This window comes from Pavona decussata, unplaced genomic scaffold, assembly GCF_977016875.1.
Source record: "Pavona decussata unplaced genomic scaffold, jaPavDecu1.1 SCAFFOLD_321, whole genome shotgun sequence".
NCBI lineage: Eukaryota > Metazoa > Cnidaria > Anthozoa > Scleractinia > Agariciidae > Pavona > Pavona decussata.
The window spans coordinates 1677188-1704000 of record NW_028145711.1 but is presented as its reverse complement, the minus strand read 5'-3'; the positions used below and the strand labels follow the sequence as shown (position 1 = coordinate 1704000).

Genomic DNA, 26813 nt, shown 5'->3' with positions numbered 1-26813 from the left:
ATTTCCTGAAATTGTATATAAACTTGAATCTTCGCTCTTTATCAGTACCCACAGGAAATAAATCAGGGGTACCCAACGACAGCTTTCTCTCAGATCCTTTGAAACGCTATTTTAGGCTATCGGGAGTGTCTTTAAAACTCTTTTAGGCCGCGCTATAATATTTTTATCTGTACGGTCATTCTAGGGGAGCTTGAGTCTTTTCGAAATTACTAGGTGTCTTTGTCCATTTGCCAAAAAACCTTAGGTCTTATTTCATTTCCGAAAATCTTAGCTGACCTATTTTCGGTACCCGAAATTTCCCATATCACGAAAGTTGGAGGTGAAAATTCTCTTCAGAAAATTGTAGGAATTTAAGGGCCTTTCGAACAGATAATTTACCGAAACGATCCGTTGGTGACCCTGATAAATGCCCATATTGCGAAACTTTGACCGACTGTAGCTCTTGTATATCGGAAAAAAATTTTTGATAACGATTTCACTTACTGTAAAATGATACATTTGGATGGCTCCCACTTCTCGTTATCTTCAAATCTTCAGACCTCCGGGACCGGGTATATATATATATTCTCTTGTTATCTTCAATTCCTCAGAGCTATGGTTTAAGGAACTTAACTACAATGTCTCTGCTTTTATAAGATTCTGAGTTCAGTCTATTTTTCGTAACTATTAAATAATGCTTTAAACATTTACGCGAAAGAATGCTATCGCACATAACATTACATCACCCTGAAAGAACGGAACGGAAAAAGAGGACAGATCTAGAACCCGAGTGGGTGGGGGGCGGCTTTTAGACCCCTTTCATTTCCAACTTGGTAAGAAACTTTCAACTTTCGAGGGAAACTATAAGCTTAAAAATCAAAATGTCAAACGCTCAACTCTATCTCCGGGAAGAGTTATCACTCTGTTGAGGTTCCAAAGTCTAACCACGAACTAGACAGAACTAACAACAACAACTTGAGTTTTGGTTCCAGCCGTCACGGTTTTCGGTAGTATTTGAAAGTACCGGATTTAGAGGTTAAACGGGCGGACTTAAGAGTCAAAGGCGCAAACCTTGAGTGAAAACGGAAATTCCAGAACTCTACTGGATAGCTGCAACAAAGAAACTGTAACAAAGGTGAGGTAAAGTTTGAAAATATCATAAGTAGGAAGTAGGGAATCATCGAGTTTGGCCGAGTTTGAGTTCGAGTTAGAGTTCGAATTAGACTTCGAGTTGGACTTCATAAAAAATCGATAATATCGATTTGACACACGAAATCAATCTATCGATTTTCACCGATTTCCGTTATCAATCAGTAGAAATCATCCGTAAAAATCGCTTACGTCTCTTTCTTCCCTTCGTGCGACGATCGTTTTCTCACAGGGGACCACTGCCGCTTGTATTATTTCGACAGGCGCGTAAAAATCAGACGCTTTGTTCAATCACGTTCTTAGCTAGTTGTATTAACAAGCTCAATTTGACTGGCGAGCCGCTGAGCTGTTTGAATAAAACTAGTCAGTCTATTTGACTTGCGAACCGCCAAGCTTCTCTATGTACAGCCCCCTCAAAATGAATGTGAGTCACTCGCACGTGTTAAGTTTCGAACTGGTGAGAGCTATTGAAAGGGTATGGATGAGAAAACAAACCCGCGGTTACTAGCCACGCAGAAAATTCAAAATTATAAATGCACAGAAAACAAAACTAATCGCCAGGTTATACTCCCGCTTTCGGGTAATAAAAATTCTGACCTACAGTAGTTTAATACAGTCAACTCTCTCGTAAGCGTTTACCCTTGAGGCAAGGCAAAGTGGTCTCTTACGGGAGGTGACCGCTTCAGTATGGGAAAGATCAACAAAATAAACCTACTACTGGATTGATTACTTAATTACATAAAAATGTTACCTTACCAGCTAAAACTTAGGCAAATAGAAACTGATTTATTTGATTTTTTCACATCTGTTTATTCTGCTGATGAAACTTTGTATAACATTTTAGAAACTGTAACAATTCCTGTTTACCTATAGATCTAATTATACCCATCTTCTCTGTCTGTAAACTGTTATTATCTGTCACTTCTGAGCAATGATTTACTAACGATCATACGTGATTATGGGTGGTCGCTTACCGGAAAGAGAAAACAAAAGAATATGTGACCTGGAAAGAATTTCTGACTAAAAAGTGGTCGCTGTCCCTTAAGAATTGTGAGTGGTGGTCGCTTACAAGAGAGCTCTTAAAACAGTATTTAACTGAGCAAAAAAACGGTTGTTTACGACAATTTAATAAAAATTTTATAAAATTTAATAAAAACTAAACTAGTGAGCAGCACTCTGCGAACTGTAGTTGTATAACTTCTTTATTTTCTCCTACGCGTTTCGTGTGACTAACGCACACTTCGTCAGGGAGTTCAACAATACAACATGATGTGCCTGTATAAACTCATGCTAGAGTTAACATTTTGTTAAAACACACCTACGGAATTGCATATTGGAAAGACAAACCCCGCGGTGATGCGTCTAGAAAACATGCTGTAGATTTCGGCAAGGTGTGACATCCTTTGTGCGTGATATAATATTGGGGCTAAAACTGTGGGTCCCAAAATTATATCACGCACAAAGTATGCCCGGGGTAGTCAATCGATAAAAATTGATATCGGAAAATCATTCGATAAATCGATATCTATCGATAAATTGAACTTAAACGATATCGATTTTATCGGTCAATCAATAAAATTCGATACTCACATGCCGATTTTATCGGAATTATCGATCGTTATTGAATCGATAAAAATTACCCTGTTTCCGTTGAGGGAGCGTTTGATTGTGATTCTTTAAATGTAGATTTCAAAGGCGGCAATGAAATGATTTGTTGACAAACACTGTACAAGAGACCAAAGAGACTGTATTATGATTTTCTTCCTGATTTTATTGTTCGATTAACCGGGTTCGATTACAAACGAAAATTATTTTTCCTTTTCCGGGTTCTCGGCTTCAAGATTGTCGTCTAAATTTTTTCTCTTCCTTTGTTCTGTTGGTTTTGAAACCACGTTTAACCTAAGAAATATGGGGAACAAGAAGAATTTAGATTACGAGCCCGAGGGCGTCTAGATGATTTGTTTATATCTTCACTCAAAAAATCACGAAAATCTTTCCCTTTAAAGACTGGGTGAAAGAGCAACGAGCGTGCGATTGGGTTACATCAGCAAATAAATAAAACAGTGGAATAATCAACCAGGGATCTATATCGGATTTCATTCAAATACAACACACGCTGAGTAGTACTAAAAGTATGTAGAAAAGATGAAGCAATTTATATCGTTTTACGAACAGGGAAGTTGTTATAAGTGTCTCTGTGAGCTCTTTAATATCTTTAGGCCGTTTCGAAAATTGGAACGATAATTCAGTTTCGATAAAATCGATAGCCCTGATTCAAAAATCGATAATTATCGATTTCTCTCAACGAAATATTTTATCGATTTTTATCGAATTTCGAAAAAAATTAATCGATTGTTATCGATTGTTATCGAATGCTATCGATTATCGATATTATCGATTGACTACCCCGGGAGTATGTCACACACCTTCTGTGTAATATAATATTGGGCTAAAACTGTGGGCTCCAAAATTATATCACGCACAAAGTATGTCACACATTGCCGAAATCTACCAGTGAATCTACTCCGTCTACTGCCTGTTTCCTAGACGCATTACCGCGGGATTTGTTTTTCCTTTATGTAATTCCTTAGGTTTTTTTTTATCGAAATGTAAACTCTAGCGTGAGTTAGGTATATATACAGGCACATCATGTTGTATAATTAAACTACCTGACGAAGTGTGCGTTAGCCACACGAAACGCATAGGAGAAATAAAGAAGTTATACAACTGCAGTTCCGGAGTGCTGCTCACTAGTTTAATTTTTATTAAATTTGGGCTAAAAACTGGTCGCGGTCTCTTTAGAAATGTGAGATGTGGTCGCTTAGGAGAGAGCTCTTTAAACAGTATTTAACTGAGAAACAAAATGGTTGTTTACGAAGTGGTCACTTACGAGAAGTGGTCGCTATGAGAGAGTTGACTGTACTGAAGCCACTCGTCCGTCTAAGCATGTAAAGCTACGGACAGATAAATCCAACAACAAAACGTTACTTGTTTATTCAGTATCTCCCAAAAGACTGTTTAGATCTATTGTGAAATGAAGTCAACACTTACATTGCATAGCCATACAAGAGAGAAAAATCAATATCAATGGAACTAAAACTCACTGAAATCGCGCTCAGTCGTTCCAAAAACCACATAGGAGAAAGGACAACAGACAAGGGAGTTCAGATAGGGATATTTTTTTTATTGAAAATTCGTTGGTGTTTTTAAATTGAAGTCACAGACTTTATCTCTTATAGAGCTTGGGATACTGCTGTAGATAAACGTGTGTAACTGGCCAACGATATCGTCACGTCACTTTCACTTTCATATCGCCACCTTCTGAACAGTCGAAACTGTTTTCTTTTTGTTGTACGCAATTTATTATTATTATTATTATTATTATTATTATTATTATTATTATTATTATTATTATTATTATTATTATTATTATTATTATAGACCATGCTTAGTATCTACATTTTGCGAAAAAATAATCGTATACATGATAATGCGTTTGGGGAAGAAGGGGGGAAGGGGGGTGGCGATTTCATTTGGGAGCCCTTCGAGAGTGTGCTCTCAAAAAATAACGAAGTATTTTGCTTTTTGTATTTTTATAGTAGTAAAAGATAACGAAATATTTTCTTTTTTGTATTTTTATAGTAGTGCAACTCCGATTCCCACTCGAACTTTAACTTGAAGTCTAATTCGAGGTCCAACTTGAAGTCCAACTCGAACTCGAACTCGAATCCAAACTCGATGATTCGCGATTCCCATGAATATAAATTATAACGATAATCCTATATTCGCTAAACTACCCATAATATCATTATTTGGACTTACTTTATTTTATATCCATTTGGTCTGCTCGCAACTAATCCGTGAGGGTTAAAACCTGAAAAACCAATCTACCCGACAATGCGTATATGGGTTTCTATATTTTAATAGGTTTTAAGCAATGTTTGCTGCATTTCCGAGACCCCCATTCAACGGAAATGTTGCAGGCATAAGCTTGCGTTTGCAAACTTTGTTATTGTAAATTGTTATTTACAATGAAATAGCTCAATCATGCTAATACAGCACATTCTTTAGTGGCCGGGTCGTAACGAGGTATACTTTTTTCCCGACTGATCCGACATTTTGGCTTTAAATTTTGATCCCTGATTCCAAAATCTTTATAAATCTTGATCCCTGATCCCGTGAAAATTGATTGATCCCGGGTTCAAGTATAATAATAATAAAAGAAGGCTTTTGTGCGCGTAACGCACTATCGAGCTATGAATCCGGCATTTCTTTAGCCAGTTCTTTATCAGAAAGACTTGACGTTTCTCAAAATGAAGTCCTCTGATATCATCTTGCCATAAACTGTGAAACGAGATCACAATAAGGTCTGTTTGAAACAGATACAGCTGTAGATAATGGCTACCGAGGGGCTTGACCAACGATCTAGGAACTACAGTATTTCACAGGACCAGAATGATTAGATGGTCCTTACCGCACCAGACTGAGAAAATACTAATTTAATTTGGGCAGAGAAAGAAAACTTGAAAAAGATTTTATACATATCTTTCTCAATTTGCATCAATTTAATTTCAGTGAGAGCAAATTTGTTATCAAAATTGTGAACGATTTCCTTGCCGCCTAGTAAGCTTTGCGCAATAAGTTTGGTTACTCGGACGTCTCGGGTATCTTCTCCCCAGCATAATGGTGAGCAAGCTTCGTTATTTGCTGTAACTTCTCTTAACACTTGCCACTTGATATTCTCCGGAAAGTAATTTGTGTTGAGAGCTTGAAAATGAAACTCTGTATGATATTATTAGAAGCTGTTAAAGGAGTCAATTATGCTTAAGGCTATCAAGAAACCACATATGGTCTCTTTACCTTGGTCAGAAAAAAGATAATAATCTATATATTCAGCCAAGCCTAAAAGTAGAGCTCCACAATTCCTACTTTTAATAAACATTCAAAGAAGTCTGCTTATTGTATGAAAGCAATAAGCTTATGAGTTCCTCGTCCATTCTGCAGTTATATTTATATATTTTTAATGCATATGCAGCATAAACTGCTCATCAACAATAACAATGCATGTAATACAGATGGCAAAATCACTGAATGCTGATTTGTTGTAACAGAGAGCAGTTTTTCGTAATTTTGGTTTCACCAAGGCCAAAATTGCTTTCTCCTGATTGGTCGAGCGGCAAAAATACTCGCTCCTGATTGGCTGAGCACGACATTTTTTTACATTTTCTTGGTGTCTGCATTTTGTGTTCACTAAAACAAGTTCTTTTTTGAAGTTCAGCTCTTTAATCCGAATTGTTTGTACCAAAAATACATTGAAAGCAAGTGCTGCAGCTAGGAAGGAAATTCCTAAAGGTTAATTTTCGTGTCTCTTGCAAGAAACAGTAGAAGATTCTTTGTGTCAAAAGCTAAAGACTTGGATCGGATTGATTTTATTTTGTTTCGTTGAGAAACTGAAATCGGTCATGGCGTCCAAGTGCTTTTAACCGAGTATGATAGTATCCTTTTCATGGGACGAAGGAGCAGGAATAAATTACTCCGCAAGTTCCTTCTTTGGATCCACCGTTTGCTTTTTTTATCGATCTATGTTCGTGTGATTTCCAAGTGGTAGGAAGCTTCACAGCGCAGGTAAATAATTAATTGATGCCTAACATTTGATTTATCGTTGTTAGTTTGCTCTTGAATTAAACTTGTATTCTCTCTCAACTAGAAAATGCGATCGATTGGTTCGTTTTGATCAAATTATTTCATTTCTCTTCAAGTAAGGTTATTATAGGTAATCACATGATTTCGAGTGCAATCTTTAAAATAATTACAAGTGCTTATTTAAACCAAATTAATCGTGGAAAATTTTGCCATTGCTAATAATAAATATACTTTAAAATATGAAAGAGTGGGTCATCGTTGCTCTTCCTCGTCGGCTTCATCGTAGTCATCGAGGGACTGTACGCCTCTGTGGGTTGTGACTTTGACGATATCTGAGCGTTCAACCTTTTGTAGACTGTTCACAGTCCCCCTATTTTCCAGTGGGATTCTCGAGACTGGTACGCTTCGATGGAGCTGCCGCCATCTTGGTTTTTAAAAGCTAGCGCGATCTGGAGACAGTGTCTAAACTACCGAGGGGAGGGTAGCGAAGTTAGGCGGCAGTGAGACCCCTCCCTCACACAACTAACACCCACTCCCGCTCCCCTCGGTAGTCTAGACACTCTCCCCAGATCGCACTCGCTTTCATATGGCGGCAGTTCCATCAAAGCGTACCAGTCTCAAAAATCCCACGAACAAATAAGGAGACTGTGAAAAGTATAAAATATTGCGGCTTCCTTTAGCTTGCTGACTGTTGTTTTTCTTGTACTGGTTGTCCGGTTGTCCGACCGCTCGTTCCGGCTTTCGCTTGCGCGTTTGTTTGCGTTTTTGGTTTGTTTAGTTAATACTCTGTTTCCCTAATTCTACTTATTCGTGAAAGAGCGTTTATTTTGTGGTCTTACACTAAAGTACGAGGCATAGTCATACTTGAATTGGTTGTTTCTTTGTTTTACAGATTGTGCTATGTTGCATGATTTCCCGAGTAAACACTCGCTTACGATCTCCAACACTAAGCTTCTTAGTCTTTTGAGACGGTAAAGGAATCGTATTATTTCTGAAAGAACGTTTACTAAAGTACGAGGCATAGTCGTGCTTGTATTCGCCATTTCTTTAATTAAAAATTGTGATGAGTTGCATATTTTGTTTCTCTTCCTGTGTCACATTCGCTTACGCAAGCACTGTGCTTTTCAGGTCTATTAAAAACTATAAAGAGATCGTATTATTCGTGGAAGAACATCCATTTTGTGGTCCCACACTAAAGTTCGAGGCATAGACATACTTGTAACACTCGCACACTGGTTTTGTCAACCATAAATGACGCTCCGTGAGAAAGGACGACGGCCGCGCGAATCTTACGCAACAAATAATGAGATGCACGCCCCCATATTCAACCGGAACATGTTGGTTAGTAACTTAGTATCTGTGCGACAGTATTGGACGTGGGTGGATTCCATCAGTCTATTGTCGTTTGAAAATCATGATCCTTAAATAAGGCCGGAAATTACAGACAGAATCTGATATAAACACTTTTAAGAGTTACTTAAAGAGTTAAAACTCTTTGATGAGACCACAACCATTATCTACGATAAACAACTAAAAAATTCCCCAACGTGTTAACTTCCACTTTCACTTTCGATACTGTGTGTAGCCTGATTCGATAAGAGAAAGGAGCGCGTATGGCAAATAGACGATGACGATGATCAAAGTTCTGCTTTAATTTTCCGGTTTTTTTTTTTTTTTTGCTACAAAACATCTGATAGCGCATATCAGTATTCTGAACTCGTCGACAGAAAATGCTTTCCTTGCAAACGCCATCTATGTTTTCGCTCTCCAAAATTAATTAGAAACGACTCACCCATCCTTTAATTCTTTGACGCGAAACACAAACTCTCTTACAGTTTTTAGTTTATCAACATTCACAAAAGTGATTACAAAGCACAATTGCCGGATTAGCTTCAGTGATTGTTAAGCAATTTTTTTTTCTCTTTATAACAGCAAGGTTGCGAAGAAAACAATGACCGTTTTAACCTTTTTGCCAGAATTTAAGAATTGGTCTATGCTTAGTTAGCGTGCGTATATCGAGTTATGGGTGCACACGGGAAGTTTGGAGAGCACGAAAGAACCGTAACAGTTGCTCGAGAGGTAGCCGAAAGTAAGTCTATTTTCTTGAGTGCTCTCCAAACTTCTCAAGCGCATCCATAACCCGATATATGCACAGCTAAAAGCATGAACCAATTCTTTTATAACATAGTGACAACAAAGTATCGAAAAGTGGTGCGCGGAAAATAGGTTTTATTTGTGATTGATTACAAAATTCTCTAAATCCGCTGTACCGAGAAACAAAGGTTCTTACTGAGCCGTTTACAAACACGCCACAATAGTATGGTCTGAACGAGAAAGTTTCATCTGAAATTGTCAATGAAAATTTGCTTCTTTGATTTAGTTTGTACAAACTAAAACTAAGCGACGAAAACCCGAGTTTGTCTGCAAGTTGCACACGTCGTTTAAAGGACGCACGGCCGTGCGTATGTCGAGAAATGTACCATGATGACGCCAGTAGTAAGTAGATAGGAAAGCACGCGCACTATGTTATAATACACTCTGATTGTGCACGATGTAGTGTGACGGCTATGTTGGTTGCGGGTGCGGTGAAATGCTGGCGATTCTACCAGACTCTTGTTTTCTAAAATAGTAGACACTTTAATTTGATGCAAACACTCAACTGTCTTAATCTTAGCAAACACTCCGTCGAAAATTTCCAAAGTCGTTTTAGGTTTTAGGAACTTGTTGTAAAAATAGCTGGAAACAAAGACGTATACGTTTTTTTAATTTTCTGCTCGCCAAGTAAGACCTCAAGCAAGCTTCCGTAATATAAGAACAAAGAAAGGAACTTTAAACGACCGTACATTGGTGTATATAGAGCACCAATGTCTTTATTTTAAAGGAATATGTTGTACTCTCTATTTGCCTAACTGGGAGTTGGTCATTCTGTCAATTAATTTGACAAGCTCCCAGTTGGCTTGATGGCTCACTTCGTAGAGCACTGCACCGGAATCGCAGAGGTCATGGGTTCGAATCCCGTTTAAATCTGAATTTTTCCAGGCTTTTTTTCGCAACTGCTTAAGTTGTGTACTAACCGGGAGAATCTTTCTTGCCTTTGATTAATTTTTTGAATAACTAAGTTTTGCCAGAGCTGATCGAATTTGGCGTAATTAATTTTGACTTGTTTATTCGTTGATTTTTAATGAAAAGCTTGGTAGAGATCCTGAGAGAGATTTAAAAGTATTTTCGTTTCGTTGGCGACGTACAGTTAAGGACAAAAAAAAAGCAAGGACTTCATGTCCTTTGGAATTTGCGCAAGTAATAATTCACAAAGGCAATTGTCGCTCTTCGGCACTAGATTTTCATATCAATGGCCGTTTTGATAACGCCCCTCATTATCCCTATGGATGAACTTGGGCAAACATTTGTTGTTTGTCAAGTTATTCGACTCTAATTTAAAGACAGGACAAGACGCGTGATGCCTCTGGACGAACTATCTTCCGTTGTTCGTCTTGAACAAAGTACTAGAGACTAACTTGAACCAGGCGAACAACAAATGTTTGCCCAAGTTTGTCCAGCAGACGGATAATCGGTCCGCTAGCTAGTCACTTAAAATGGCCATCATTACTTTGAAATCAAAGATTCTTTAGCTATCAGTTCAACTATCTCTGTTGTGCATCTAACTCTCTTTTGAAACGTCCGGTCAAACCTTCGGGCTTTGTGCTTCATCAGGTGCGATTAGAGATCTTGAGGTTCTAGTAGGAGTACAAGTGCAAGTGTTTCCAATAGACAAAGATTGCGCGCACGTGAACCAGTGTCAATTTGGCGGGAAAACGATATAGCTGTCGTCAGTTTTACTACGAATTTTCGTGAGAACGGCAAAGTGATTCAAAACAAGTCCTCGAAACGTAGGTGATCTCGTCTTTTCGGAACCACGAGAGGGCTTCCTCAGCTATCGTAATTCAAAAGAACTGCTACAAGTTTGTCGCTAACAAACTATGAGTGAAATGAAGCTACCTGGGATATAGTTACCTCTTCTTAGTTAACCTTGCCAAAAACATGAAGTGAAATCTCGTATTATTTGTAGTCGTAGGCGTACTAGAATCTAAAGGTGTAATGAGGGGGGGGGGGGGGGGGAATTCTTGAGTGCACACAGTACTTGCTTGCAGGAAGAGGAAAGAGAATCTCATTCACTTTAAAGCCTCATTCGAGTCATCGTAGTAAACTCAACTTAACAACCAGGATTCAAGTTGATATTAAAAACAATGCAAGAGAGCAAGTTTAAAGAAATAGCAATTGAACAAGAGGGTTATAAGTGTTATTACTTATTTCACTTTTTAAAACATATCATCAATAAGCACAGGAGCAAGTTATACGCTAGTGGTCAAAATGAAGCGGATACGCCGGTGAGTTTGCGTTAAATGTTTTATTTGAACGCAATTGTAAATACAAAAAAAAATTGTACCTGTGTTGTATACAATTGTTGCTTATCAAAATGCAGGTGTGAACCTTTTTTAAAATGCAAGTGTGACCGAGCTTTTCTTGTCTTCTAACATCCTCAGGTCGTTTTTTTTATCCCTTATAAATCTACATTTCCTGTCCCCGACTGTACTATTAGATGGAATGAGCAGGGGCGCCCTTTCATTGCAGTCACCAGTTGCACCGATGCACATCGATCCATCAATAGCAATTGGCTGGAATGTATAGCGTCTGTGACGATGGTACGTTACGTTGAAGATAAACGCGTCGTCAGTGGCACTACTACATCCATGCTCCTACCAATGCAAAAGAAAATGTCAAACAAATATCGTATATCACTTCTACATGGTTTATATCTGGTTACAGATGTCTATATAAAACTTGACTTCTTAGTAGCAGTTCACGGCCAGTTTATTCGCACCTTCTTGGACAACCCAACTGTTTCTTTTGAATTTTGGACAATATTTCCGGTCTGGCTTCTAAATTTTAAAAAATCAACTCGAGCAATATCGTCGCAATACATCTAGTTCAATAACGGCTATCAATACTTAATTTAAACTGGTTATACACTCTTTTCTGTCTTTTCTTTTTTTTTTATATTAGGATATATTTTATAAGAATATTCAGGCTGAAATTTGAGGAATATTTTAAGAATAAACCCGAGGCTGAGATTTTGGAAAGGTTATATTTGTGTGTTGAAAATCTGCAACTACAATACAATTATATGTTTTTAGCTCAACCGAATAAAATTATTCCTTTCTCCAAACTGCAAACCAGCCAACAAAACGAAGAAACCTACACTAGCTATAGCCAAATGTTCGATGCTAATGGCAGTTCGATGAACGGTACATGATATACGTATGCACAGTATGCAGCACAAAAGAAATGAACCAAACTGCTAAAAGTATCATAATAATTTTTTTCTTTGATATTGTTACCCTATTATGATCTAAAACGGAAATGTCATAAGCTATAATTAAAAAATATTACAAGAATATTTTCAGCCTAAAATCGGCAAAAAAAAAAAAAAAAAAAAAAAAAGAAAAAAAAACAGAATATTGAGCCTGGGCTGGAAAACCAACCTTATAAAACAAAAGTGTATTTCAAAGGCTTATTCGCGGCGACAAAAAAGGGACGTTTTAATACCGAGTGGGGAAGGGAGGGGCGACTTATTGTAAATTATGAGCTCAGAACAAAAGTTGAATTGGCTTTATCAAAATGATTCTTCACAGCCAACTGCAAAAATTTAGCAGTAACGGCAGCAAAAACTTTTCATTGTGTACGAAAGAAAAATAAAAGTTGCACCAGTATCAAGCAGCACCTGGAGTTCACGACATTGAAACCTCGTAATAGGCCCTTTAGTGAGGTATCAGACACAAGAAAAATTGTGAAATAACACGACTCTTTCCCGTATTCCAAGCGTAATACCGCGCGCACCGCTCTTCCCACCGCCGCCCATCTGAAACCCTCGTACCACTCCCTACACTCATCGATTTTTGGTACCATTTTGCAAAATTTAGCAAAATTTGGGTTCTTTTTCATTAATACGGTATGTCGATCATTCACATTGTGGCATAAAATTGTGAGGGAACCAGTTCAATCGAAACTCTTTGCTTGAGAATGAAGCCTGGATTTCGATATAGCTGTATTAAATCATTCAGTAATATGAGCGAGTTAGCCAGAGAGAGTTACACAGTACAGGTTGGCGTTGAAGTGATCATGGAATTCAAGCAAAATGAATCAATGTGATAACCCTTAGAGCTTGAATGGGTCGAATCATGAATCTGTTTTAAGCGACTTACCTCGAACACTAAGGTTCGATTTGACTGGATGACTTTGAGTGCGTACTGAACTCCGTTATTGTCAACCTGAATACATCTTAGTCCCCTTACTTGTCCTTTTTCAATCTTTTTTATTTGAAAATCTTAAAGAAGCAATGCATAATTATTGCGGCTGAAATTTCAACGAGTAAGTTGTTAAATACAGAAATATCATTGACTAAAATATTCTTGGTCTCCAGCTGCCAAAAGACAGGGGTTTCATGACCTCAATATGACAGCTGAGAGAAGACATTTGTCAGGGCTTCAGAGGCTCTTCCCATCCCTCGCTGAGCAGGACGTGAAATAAAGAATATTGCGGTTGGGGGCATTTGAATGGTAGCAAGGAGAATGGTCATTTTTGATACCAAAATCTCGTGTTCGGTCAAAAAAAAAATCCCCCTCCCCCACCTCTAGGATTTGAAAGTCGATGAGACGTGTATATGAAAGAAATGAGATGTCATCCGAACTAGTAATCTGAACAAATCAGATTTTCTTTTTCCGAGTATGCCTGTGCACTGACTGAAAACAAAAATACTTCTACCATTTACTCCCCAGGCTTAACATGTACCATCACAAGAGCTAACACTATTTCACAGTTATTTTAAACAAAACAATTATTCCGCTCGCGCTTCAGTGTTGGATATGCATGGCTTGATTATATTAATCATTTCATATCCATCAAGCGCAAGTGAAAAACTGAAAAAAACGTGCTAAAAATGTTATTTAAATGAACAATTTTGCTGTTGAAATAGACGAGGACGGCAACATCTAGACTGCAAAGCAGTCCGAAATTTGGCGTTGCCAGGTCAATCGTACGAACTGACGAGCTCTTCAATTGAAAATTGTAAAGCAACAGTCACTTTATCCAACTTTAAGAAACCTTAGGTCGCCCTTGCGTATGCCTGCTTGAAAGGGACAAGATCTTTTTTCCATTAACACTTGACCCAGTAAGTAAGACTTAGCAGTCTTTGTACGAGTCTCTCTTTTTAGATTGAGCAGAGTTATGCCATTTGTAATGGGAGTTGACCTTGTTATGAGAACCGAAACCGATAGTTACTTACTATTCAGTTATTCGTTGTCTTAATTTAATACTTACGCGTTGAATTGCTAGAAGTAAAACGTTCCCAATTCAGTTGACATTGACGCCTTCCGGAAGAGTTTGTACAGTTGTCAGTGTCTATAGTGACAAGATTTTGCCCGCACTTCTTGCCATCTCTGTAAATGGAATTAAGAGTGTAGACATTTAAACTTGACGTGACTCCTACACAGGCCAGGAATACCACGGCTACCTGAAAAAGGAATTAGAAACTTGTGTTCGATATCACTTGTATGCACGTTTACTTCAGTCACTCTAAACGTTTTGATATATTTGACATTTGACATTTTTTTCTTTGTTATACTCTCCACTCTTACTGTTAGATAAGTGCTAAATACAAAAGGTGGAGGTATATTAAAGAACATAGACTAACACGCCGCTCAAAAATACAATTCAAATAAAGGGAAGGAGAGTAGAGGGGCACCTCTAGTAAAACTAATACTGTGCCTCTTTAAAGGACGTAAATTGATAAGAAAAGTAGCTAAGTAGAATAGAAAAAATTAGAAAGATATAGCAGAGGGAAAACAAAAATATAAATAAACGAAAATAATTGGAATAAAGTATCAACGCTCTTTGTTTCTTCCAATTCTCTGTCCGTCTGCCTGCTTGTCTGCCTTCAGCTTTAGAAGGTCTCCGTCAAATAAGGGATTTCGTTTCCAAGGAAACGTGTATAACAGTTTACAATGGGCTACTTCAACCATGGTTTGACTATTGTGGTTCGTATTTTATGAGACATATGCCCGGTGACGTTGGCTGAGAGACTTCAAAAGTTACAAAACTGGCTGCTGAAGTTAGTACTAGACAAGAATAATGGAATCAGGTCCGATGGCATCTTTCAAAACCTAAAGTGGATAAAACTAGGTTCTGGACGTTTTAAGTACAAAGCCCTCACGATGAACAAAATCAGCCAGAATAATCAATGCGACGTCCTGTGCACAAAAGCTCTTCAAACCCGCAGTAAGTATGAAACATAATTTTCGATAGACATGACAATATATTGTTTCTTTGCTAATCTGTATACAGTCAAACCTGTATTAAGCGGACCCCACATTAAGCGGACACCCTCTATTAAGCAGACAGCAGCACAAGTCCCATCTTTTTACCCCCACATTTACTGTAAAAAAATACCTGTGTTCAACGGACACCTCTACTAAGCGGACGCGGACACTTTAAACTTGACTTTTATGGTCCTTTCTATTGTTAAAAACCTGTATTAAACGGACACTGCAAAAAGGATGCATGTTTTTTGTCCACGTTTTAATACTAGATCGGTCATTTAACTTTGCCAACAAAAAGATCTGTCACATCTTTGTAGACACAAACAGGAAATGCTTTCTCTCTTGGCAAAAGTGATCAAATTAATAATACGTGATCTCACCGAGAAAACGTTTGTGTGGCAAACAGGAAATTCGTGTACCTAGAGACATGACTGTAAAACTAATTACATAATACAAATCCTTTATGAATTTCTGTCTTAACCAGTTACATGAAAACGTGTCCCCTTTAAAAATGTTCTCGCAGGATAAATATCTACCCTGCGAGCTTTGGTTTCTCCACCAGACACTACGCTACTAAAGGGAGAGAACCCTTTCGTAGTGTAGTGTCCGGTGGAGAAACCACTGCTCGCAGGGTAAGTAGCGCCAAACAATGTGCACGACTTATTCACCCTCTTTTCAGTAATTTTCACTTTTCCTGGGTTTGTTGGGGTCTTTAAAAGCTTGGATAACCACATGGCCATGAGCTTTGGAACGCGCCCAACTACTTCTATAAGAATTATTATTTCGTTTGGGTGTTCAGTAGGTTTTCAGCGCTGGTGAATAAACTTCGGTCCGTCAAACACCTTTCTTTTCACGGGAATGGTATTTGAACCTTTCAAGGCCTTTTAATACAGAGAAATATTAATATGACCCTTTAAGACGAATTCTAAGGGAACCTGATTTGAACGGACACCCTGTATTAAGCGGACACTAGCAAGGGTCCCGAGGGTGTCCGCTTAATACATGTTTGACTGTATAAAATCAAGGTAACAAATGCAAATTAATGCCATGTTTTGTATACATTAACAATGGTGACACACATCTCGGTTTGTCATAATCAGCAGTTCTTCATACCCTATCTCTACAGGCAATGCACTTTGACAGGTTTCCTGGTCACGTCCTCATTGATTTACTGAAATACATGTAATTTGTATACCATGTAATTTAGGAAAATCTTAAGAACGTTTTCAGCCTCAAATGGCAATAAAATATAAGAACATTCAGCCTCAGCTCCGAAATTAGACGTTCCTATCCAAAAACAAAAAATAAATAATAATAATAATAATAATAATAATAATAATAATAATAATGATAATGATAATGATAATGATAATGATAATGATAATGATAATGATAATGATAATGATAATGATAATGATAATGATAATGATAATGATAATGATAATGATAATGATAATGATAATAATAATAATAATAATAATAATAATAATAATAATAATAATAAAAGGAGTGGCGGCTTTTATTTCCGGCTTTTATTTCAATTTTATTTCCCGTAAGTGACTGCTAAAGCTTGGCAATTTGGGTGATCGCTTATGAGAGGTTCGACTGTAGCTTATCTTTTCTGTAGTCGGGAAGTTCTTAGAAGCACGTACGTTTCGTGCATATTCCAGACCTGTGGAGTTGGTAAGTGGATCATCATGGATAAACAATTGTGACAGGCAGCAAAAGTGTTGTTGATGTAACCGATAGCCGGCTAAGGTTGTGGTAGTGTAATGTCAGTAAGCAGGCGGTGTGCGTCACGACCCACAAAGGGTGCTGGATCAAAATATGGAAATGGCTCATTTGCCTCTGGTCACGATCGAGTAAACATCTCCCGAACGTAAGACTTAGGTTAACTTACAGTCGCATTGAAACTGGGCATTCAGACTTTGGTTCCTTTTCACTAAAGAGAGCAATTCGGCAAATTTTAACGGTCTAGTGGCAGCCGTAGATGCTTCTTCTTAAATATACAAAGCGAGTTCGTTGAGTTATTCCCGCTTTGGTGACAATCCGCAAAGGCGAGAATTTTTTTAAGTTTATTCTTACAATAGTTCTTTGTGCCATCAGACCTTTTGTTTTCAGACCTGTGTTTTAGCAAAGTTAAGCTAAAATTTACCCGAAAATTCAGCTCGAATGATATATTTTGGATACTTCTCTTTCTCCACTATTCATTTGAAATTGAAACTGACAAATACGTTAACACACTCACGTGGTTCTCTTGAAAACAACAACCGATTAAATACCCTAATAGACAAAATCTATACACGTTTACAGCGACCACAACGGCTGAAAAACCATACCCTTTGGGGCGGCACATATCTCATAACTTATATAGAGGAGTACCCCCTCCCCTTCGGGAAGAAAGCCTGCTTATTAATGAACTGATCCATTTGGATTGCTCCGTGAGTCTTGTACTTATCTGTTCCTCCTCTGGGTTTCTCTAGTTCTTGTTATGTTGAGAGCTATGGATCGGAATGAGAACGAACTACCGGCTTTGATTTTATAAACGGATCAGTTCTAGTTTTCGCAGCTAGGCAATGCTTCAATGTTTATACCGGAAAGAAATTATGTGCTTGCACGGCAACACTCCGTTATAGACCCGTCTTTCTCTCTGATTCTTTCCAAATTATGACAGTGTTATTTCAGTTCATCGAGATTTCATACCCGGGATTTCATAACACGTTTTCCAAAAGCAAACCCCATAATATGCTCACTCGTTTTCAAGACACCGGAAGCGAATAATCTTTTGTAGAAGTTGAGTGCTATCCTTTAAAGCGCTATTGGGCTGAGATGGAAAGGAGCTTTTTAATAAAGCATTGCCACTCAATAGCAACTATTTTGCGTGTCATTGCGCACTATTCACTAATGCTCATTTTGTTTATAACAGACTCACATGTCAGAGAATTAACGTCCCGAGGGGAATGGATTGCTTTCATTTTCGATTCTGATCACGCGATCAAAAGTTTAAAAGTTTATTGTTAAGTCCATCAGACAAGGCGATCGATTAGTTCGTTTTGATCAACTTATTCTATTTTTCTTCAAGTAAGCTTAGACAAGTATAGGCAATCACATGAATTCGAGTACAATTTGGAATTTGTAGTTTTAAAAAATTACAAGTTCTTATTTAAACCAAATTACACGATGAAAAATTATGTGATTGCTTATAATAAATATACTTGAAAAAATTGAAGAGTGGGTCATCGTTGCGCTTGCTCCTGTTCCTCGTCGGCTTCATCGTAGTCATCGACAGACTGTACGCTTCTGTGGCTTGTGACTTTGACGCCTCTGATCGTTCAACGTTTGCGGCTGTCATCAGCTTGTTTGCTGACCTTCTCGCGCTGGTTGTCCGGTTGTCTGTCCCCTCGTTTATTCGCTTGCGCGTTACTTTGCGTTTCTGGTTTGTTCATGGTATAAAAATGTTATAAACTATTAAATTAAAACATCACGAAGACGTTTCTTCGTGTTTTAATAGGCTGCAATGCTGTAGAGAAAGACTTCTTCTTTCTCCTCTAATATTTTCCTAAAAAAGTTGTAAATTGTACTCGTGTTCAGGAAAACTACACCATGAGCTTGGCAGGCCTATTAAAACCGTAAAGGGATCGTGATATTCGCCAAAGAACGTTGCATAGTCGTACTTAATTGTGTATAAATGGCTCTTGATTTCCGCTTCTGTTACAAGTTGTAAATTGCCGCATGTTTTCCCGAGCAAACACTCGCCTATGCAAACGCCAAGCTTCGCAGGTCTATTAAAACCGTAAAGGGATCGTAATATTCATGAAAGAGCGTTTATTTTGTGGTCACACACTAAAGAACACTTGCGCACTGGTTTTGTACATGGCGCTTCGTAAAAAAGGAGAACGCTCCGCACGAATCTTACGCAACGGATAATGAGATGCACGTTTTGTATTCAACCGGAACATTTTGGTTACTAACTTAGTATCTTCGCGACAGTATTGGACATGGATGAATTCCATCAGTCTATTGTCGTTTGTAAATCCTTAATTTAGGCCGGAAATTACAGACACTAGACTGATGTAAACACTTTTAAGTGTTTAAGAGTTAGAACTCTTTGATGAGACCACAATCATTAATCTGCGGTAAACAACCACAAAATTTCCCCGACGTGCTAACTTTCACTTTCACTTTCGATACAGTGTGTAGTCTGATTCAATAAAAGAAAGGGGCGCGTATGGCAAATAGACGATGACGATGATCAAAGTTCTGTATTAATTTTTCCGTTTCTTTCAATGTTTTGCTACAGAACATCCGATAGCGCATATCAGTATTCTGGACTCTTCGACAGAAAATGCTTCCGGCGTTGCAAATACTATCTATTTAATTTCTGCTTTGTTTTCTTTATCTACACTCAATTAGAAGCGACTGACTGATACTTTAATTCTTCAGTTGAAGCGGAACCACACAAACACTCTTACTATGGAGCTCATCAACATCTATCAAAGTGATTATTAAGCACCATTGCCGGATTAGCCCAGTTATTGCCCAGTGGTTGTCAAGTTATTTTGTTCTCTTAAGCTAGCGAAGAAAACAATGAGCGCTTTAACCTTTTAGCCAGAATAACATGATTGTGCACGATGTAGTGTGACGACTATATTAATTGCGAGTGATGTGAAATACCGGCGATTCTGGCAGACTATTGGTTTTTAAAATATAAATAGACACTACAATTTGATGTTAACACTCATCTGTCTTAATCTTAGCAAATATTCCGCCGAATTTCGTAAAAAAAAAAAAAAAAAAAGAAAACAAAATAAAAAGTGAAAATTGTTGAAAGATGGTGTAATATTAGCTGGAAACAAAGACCTTTTTTTAATATTCTGCTCGCCAAATATCGCGGAATCTTTCATGAGGTCCGCACTTGCCGGTTTACAAACTGAGGAGGACTGTCATTCTTTCCTTATCTGAAGATTTATTTAACACTCACAATCTAAAAATCTCTGATCCAATCTACAATATTAGCGATGCACAGTTCCGTTCACAATTCGTTCTTACTTGATCTGATCCTACATTACAATTGTACTAAGATTTACTAGGTAGAAAGTCTATTTGCGCAACAAGTATTTTTACGCGGAATGCCCGCAGGGCAGGTTGTGTCTAGGTTTAAGTCGGGTATCTTTTTTTTTTGTCTTCGTAGTAGTCATAACTCGGCACATTAATTTATGCATTAATTTATGTCCGCCCCTAGTAGGGATGTATTGTTCTGATTGCCTTCAACAGAAGCGGCCGAATCAAAATCTATTATTTAGGCACATATTACGAGAGAGGGGACCCACTCATCCCCCCCTGTGTGACGTCAAATCATCATTTGATTTATTCATTAAACCTACATTAAATTCTGCCCTCTCCCAGAAGGGATGTATTGCTCTGATTGTGTTCAACAAAAACGGCCCAATCAAAATCCATTATCGGCGCGTATATCATGAGGGAGGGGACCCACTCATCTCTACCTGTGTGACGTCAAAGCAAATCAGCATTTAGAAGATTGTTTTCGTTCAATGGCGGCCACATGTATGAATTTAAGACTCTGATCTGCCGTTTTCAGAAAGAGAACAAACCTTTTGCAAGTGGTAAATCGAATAATAACTTCTAAGTAGTACTCCACAGTTTAAACGGTGGAAATTGGGAGAGTTCACAGCGAAGAAACTACGCTTTCACAAACAGATGGAATATTTCAATGCGAGGTTTATGACGTTATCGCAGAGTTATTTCCGGTATAATTCCCTGTAACACAACGATAAAGTATCACGCAGTCTCTCTGAATAAAACCATTCAATTATTTCAATTGCGAAGGGAGGATAGTTTTTTAAAATCTGCCAAGGATACAATGAGGAATAAATGGGGGGTTGTTGCGAAAACCATTAAGCATTCCGTGTGAATGCCATTAGGGGGGGGCATCTTGTTACCAAAATCACGAGCACAATATAATCCCAAGCCTACACTATTGTAATGCTACTAAATTTCATTTCAATTACACAATTACACGCGTTTCTCTTCCTTATTTAGTTTAATACTACGCGTGCAGTTACATCATTGTCATGCAGTGTATTAACTTCGGACGTTGCCGGAGTACAATTGTGCAATCTGCTTTGCTCACTAATTTTTAAAGTATTGCTCGCGTTACTATTTCGTGACATTGTTCATCATCCGCATGATCTAAGATCACAAATCCGTTTTTTTGATTCTCCCAAAAAAACGCACCCTATGATATCATGGTTTGCAACATGTCTAAACCTGGGTAGAAACTAAAGTATGTCATATACAAATAATTTATCAGACCTACTAAATATTCTACGTCACGCACATCAGTGCTTCTTTCCCGACACCAAACAAGACCTCAAGCAAGCCTTTGTGATTTAAGAACAAACAAAGGAGCTTGATACGACCTAACATTGGTGTATATAGAACACCGATGTGTTTATTTTATGGAATATTAGGTACTCTTGATTTTGGGAACTGATGATATTGTCAATATGACCATCTCCCTGTTGGCTTGATAGCTCAGTTGGTGGAACACTGCACCGGCATCGCAGAGGTCATGGTTCGAATCCCGTTTAAGCTTGAATTTTTTCAGGTTTTCTTTCTGCAACTGCTTTAGTTGCGTACTCACTGCGAGGATCTTTCTATTTGATTACTTTATTGAATAGCTAAGTTTCGCCAGAGCTGATGAAATTTGGTGTAATTAAGTAAATTTTGACTTGTTTATTTATTGATTTGTTATGACAGGCTTGGAAGAAATCCAGCAAGAGCTTCAAAAGTATTTTCGGTGGTGTCGTGCAATAAATACTTTATGCCCTGAGGAATTTCTTCCACCAATACTGCAAAAAAAGTAATTACCGCTCGTCGGCACTAGATTTTCATATTTTCGTATTGAAGGCAAACATTATTTAGCTATCAGTTCAACCATCTCTGTTGACCACTTAACTTTCTTTTGAAACGCCAGGTCAAAACTTCGGGTTTTGTGCTTCATCAGGTGCAATTAGGGATCTCTAGGTTCTAGTATGAGTACAAGTGCAAGTGTTTCCAATAGACAAAGAGTGCGCGCGCATGAACCAGTGTCAGTTTGGCTGGAAAACGATATAGCTGTCGTAAGTTTTACTATGATGTTTTGTGAAAACGGCATAGTGATTAAAAACAAGTCCCCGAAACGTAGAGGATCTCGTCTTTTCGGACACGAAAGGGATTCAGCAGCTATCATAATTCAAAACAACTGCTACAAGTTTGTTGCTAACAAACTATGAGTGAAAGGAAGCTACCTGGGATATAGTTACCTCTCCTTAGTTAACCTTGCCAAAAACATGAAGTAAAATCTCGTATTATTCGTAGTCGTAGTCCTACTAGAATCTAAAGGTATAATGGGTGGGGAAAATTCCTCAGTGCACACAGTACTTGCTTGCAGGAAGAGGAAAGCGAATCTCTTTCACTTTAAAGCCTCATTCTAGTCATCGTAGTAGACTCAACTTAATAATCAGGATTCAAGTTGATTTTAAAAACAATGCCAGACAGCAGGTTTAAAGTAACAGCAATTGAACAAGAGGCTGAAGTCTTTTTACTCTTTTCATTTTTTAAAACATATCATCAATAAGCACAGGAGCAAGTTATATGCTAGTGGTCAAAATGAGGCGGATACGCCGGTGAGTTTACGTTAAATGTTTTATTTGAACACAATTGTAAATACAAAAAAAATTGTACCTGTGTTGTAGACAATTGTTGCTTATCAAAATGCAAGTGTGAACCAGTGCAATTGTGAACCTTTTGAGAATGCAAGTGTGGATGCAAGTGTGCCTGGCTTTTCTTGTCTTCTAACATCCTCAGGTCCTTTTTTTATCCCTTATAAATCTACATTTTATGTCTTCTTCTATACTACTAGATGGAATGACCAGGGCCAGGCTTTCTTTGCAGTCACCAGTTGCACCGATGCACATATCAGTAGCAATAATCTGGTATGTACAGCGGGGGAAGGGGGGGGGGGGATTCCTCAGTGCACACAGTACTTGCTTGCAGGAAGAGAAAAGCGATTCTCATTGACTTTAAAGCCTCATTCGAGTCATCGTAGTAAACTCAACCTAACAATCAGGCTTCAAGTTGATTTTAAAAACAATGCCAGAGAGCAAGTTTAACTGAACAGCAATTGAACAAGAGGCTGAAGTGTTTTTACTTATTTTATTTTTTTAAACATATCACCAATAAGCACGGCAGGAGCAAGTTATATGCTAGTGGTCAAAATGAAGCGGATACGCCGGTGAGTTTGCGTTAAAAAAAGTGCCTGTGTAGGATAGGCGTTATCACGGTTTTCGACGCCATTTTGACGAGTAGGCAAACACGCTTGAAATAACAGTGTTTGTATGGAAATCCGATGTCAAATAATTTTAGTAAAACATCGCTTCTGAAAAATTCATGAATTGGAAACGTTTGGCACTAGGAAAATGATTTTAAGAAAAAAAAAATTAGAGGGATGTAGCTGTGCCAGAAAGCGTCCAGTCGTGTTTGAACTTTCCATACATTTGTCTGTAAGCGAACCAGCCGTGAACTGCTACTAAAAATAGTTCGCGGGAAAAAAAATACAGGGAAATGTATGGAAAGTTCAAAACACGACTGGACGCTTTCTGGCACAGCTACATCTCTCCAATTTTCTTTCTTAAAATCTCGGCCTTTTCCTATTGCCAAAAGTTTTCAATTCATGAATTTTTCAGAAGTGATGTTTTATGAAAATTATTTGACATCGGATTTCTCTACAAACACTATTATTTTAAGCGTGTTTGCCTACTCGTCAAAATAGCGTCGAAAACCGTGATAAGGCCTATCGTGGCTTATCAAAATACAAGTGTGAACCAGTGCAAGTGTGCTCAAAACCCTTAACCCAGCCTTAACCCTATCCGGAGACCGAGCTTTTCTTGTCTTCTAACATTTTCAGGTCGTTGTCCGGCGCCATTTAATTTTTGTCCTAAATCTACATTTCCTGTCTTCGTCTGTACTATTAGATGGAATGACAAGGGCGAGGCTTTCGCTGCAGTTATCAGTTGCACCGATGCACATCGGTTTATCAGTAGCAATAGCGGGCTGGTATGCAAAGCGTGTGTGGCCACTCGGAAGTTTAATGGACTTCACTTCGAAGATAAACGCGTCGTCAGTGGCACTACTGCATCGATGCTCCTGCCAATACAAACGAAAAGGTCAAACAAACATTGTATATCACTTCTACATGGTTTATATCTGGTTACAGATGTCTATATAAAACTTGACTTCTCAGTAGCAGTTCGCGGCCAGTTTATTCGCAACTTCTTGCACAACCCAACTGTCTCTTTTGAATTTTGGAGAAGATTTCCGGTCCGGCTTCTTATCTTGCAGGAAACAACTCGAGCAAAAAAAAATTGCACCAGCATCAAGCAGCACCAGGAGTTCATGACATTAACAGCTCGTAATAGGTCTCTTAGTGAGTTATCAGACACAAGAAAAATTGTGAAATAACACGACCCTATCCCGTCTCCAAGCCGGCGTAATACCACGCGCGCCACTCCTTTCTCCGCCCACCCCCCCACCCCCCCCCCCCCCCCTCGGCAAGCCTCGTACTACTCGCTACACCATTGTGTTTGGTGCCCTTCTCGCCAGCACGAGCCCACTTGAAAGCTCTTTGAAAACAAATCAGCAAAATTTGGGATCTTTTTCATTAATACGGTATGTCGATCATTCACATTGTGGCATAAAATTGCGCGGGAACCAGCTCGATAGAAACACTTTGTTTTAGAATGAAGCCGGGATTTCGACATAGATGTCCTAAAACATTCAGTAATGTGAGCGAGTTAGGGAGAGAGATCTAGAGTTATACCATTAGAATTGAAGTAATCAAGGAATTGAAGCAAAACAATCTATGTGATAACCATTAGAGCTTGAATGGGTCGAGTCGTGAATCAGTTTTACGCAACTTACCTCAAATACTAAGCTTCGATTTGACCCTCTCTGGATGACCTTGAGTGCGTAGTGAGTTCCGTTATTGTCAACCTGAATACATTTTCGTGGCCAGTTTCCTTGGCTTTTTATCTGAAAATCTTAAAGAGGCAAAAAAGTATAATTTTTGCGGATGAGATTTCAACGAGTATGTTGTTAACTGAAAGAAATATTATTGACTAAAGTATTCTTGGTTTCCAGCCGCTAAAAGAAAGGGGTTCCATGGCCTCAATATGACAGTTGAGCGAAGACATTTGTCGTGGCTTTAGAGGACCTTCCCCTCCCTTGCTGAGCAAGATATGAAATTTAAAAGAAATGCGGTTGGGGGAATTTCAATGGCAGCCAGGACAACGATCATTGCGGATAGCAAATTCTCGTCTTCAGTCGAAACCCCCCCCCCCCCTACCCCCTCTTGGATTTGAAAGTCGATAAGACGTATATATGAAAGAAATCATGTCATCCGAACTAGTAACATGTCTGAAGGTCGTAAGTTCGACTCCTATTAATTGGGACAAATCAGATTTTCTTTTTCCGAGTATGCCTGTGCACTAACTGAAAAAAAAGAAAATACATCTACCATTTACTCCCCAGGCTAAAAACATAACATCATTTTTTCTTTTACATATAATCTCATCGACATTCAAATCCTATTAGTATGCAGGATGTTTGTGACATTTAATGGCCTTCAGTTAGCTCTCAGTGGTAGAGCATCCGAAAAAGTAATCGCAACGACTTTTTAGGTTCAGCTCCTGTTGGGAGACGGTGATGTATTCCTTCAGTCCAGACTTAACACGTACCATCACAAGAGCTAGTACAATTTAACAGTATTTTTTAAAGTGCTATTGCGATCAAAACTTCATGTCACGTATGAAACAAACATACGTTCTTTACAGCTTATCCGATGTGGCTGTACCTGTCTTGGTCACTGAAATAAAGTTTGGGCCCCGTAAATTGAAAATATTGAGCCTTGAAAAGTGGTATTTTCGAGTCCGCCATTATGAATTTATGTTCCAGTGAGCCCGCGGTATGAAAGTGATTGGAGTTGCGGTATTTTTATTCAAACCTATTGTGTTTTTGTCGTGACGTAATACTCTCAACTTGCTGATCGAGCGAGTAATGTAGTTCTCCTTCTGGCGACGAATTTCAGAGCTGTTTTGACCACAGAAAGCTCTCCTGGATCGTCTTCGTATGATATAGGCAGTGGAAATGAAGAAGTCATGACTCTGTAGAGCTAGTTCCGTCTGAAGAAGAGGCAGCCGAATAAGTTCAGCAGCTAGCTCTTTTGCTACAAGAAGGAGGAAGAGCAGACTTTGCTGAGTCGTTCATCTCTCTGGTGAGATATTAGAGATAGAGATTAATATTTAGATGTGTTATTTGCTGTGTTAACAAAACAGGCAAGCTTTAAAAGTGTAGTGCCTGAGAATCCGCAACAATTTCAGTTGACTACTAGTCAGTTCATTCCCTGGAGGGAGGCTACCGGAGACTCAGTTGAATTGAAAACGAAGTCAAGTTTAGGTTTTTAGCTTTGCTTTCGAAAAGTTTGCCTTGGTGTTAAATTAGAGTGCACAGTGAAGTTTCGGTTCCGAGCAAGCTTACTGTTTCTGCGCTTTTTTACCATGGAAAAAGAATATAAATTGTAGTGAAAAGCCCTGTACAATGGCTTGAATTTCA

The 26813-nt window shown here is 38.4% G+C and overlaps 2 protein-coding genes across 6 annotated transcripts in view; both read right to left on the bottom strand.

Annotated features, from left to right (window-relative positions):
- The window catches only part of LOC146453980 (uncharacterized), a 61605-nt gene extending 61013 nt beyond the window's left edge, over window positions 1-592 (bottom strand). Inside the window, exon 1 of one of the 2 annotated variants that reach the window (XM_085096082.1) lies at window positions 484-592. In XM_085096082.1, the coding sequence (XP_084952208.1) occupies window positions 484-498 (15 nt within the window). In that variant the 5' untranslated portion in view covers window positions 499-592. The remainder of the gene's footprint in view (window positions 1-483) is intronic. The other variant, XM_085096081.1, reaches the window with a different exon arrangement.
- Window positions 593-11157: 10565 nt separating this feature from the next.
- LOC146453978 (uncharacterized) overlaps window positions 11158-26813 on the bottom strand; it is a 52818-nt gene continuing 37162 nt past the window's right edge. For 2 of the 4 annotated variants that reach the window (XM_085096085.1, XM_085096084.1), the window contains exons 3-4: window positions 13032-13153; window positions 11158-11525 (exon numbers count right to left, since the gene is read on the bottom strand). In XM_085096085.1, coding sequence (XP_084952211.1) covers window positions 11265-11525; window positions 13032-13153 — 383 coding nt within the window. In that variant the 3' untranslated portion in view covers window positions 11158-11264. Of the gene's footprint in view, window positions 11526-13031; window positions 13154-14145; window positions 14339-23911; window positions 24351-25124; window positions 25244-26813 lie in introns of those variants that run through there. The other 2 variants (XM_085096083.1, XM_085096086.1) reach the window with 2 other exon arrangements.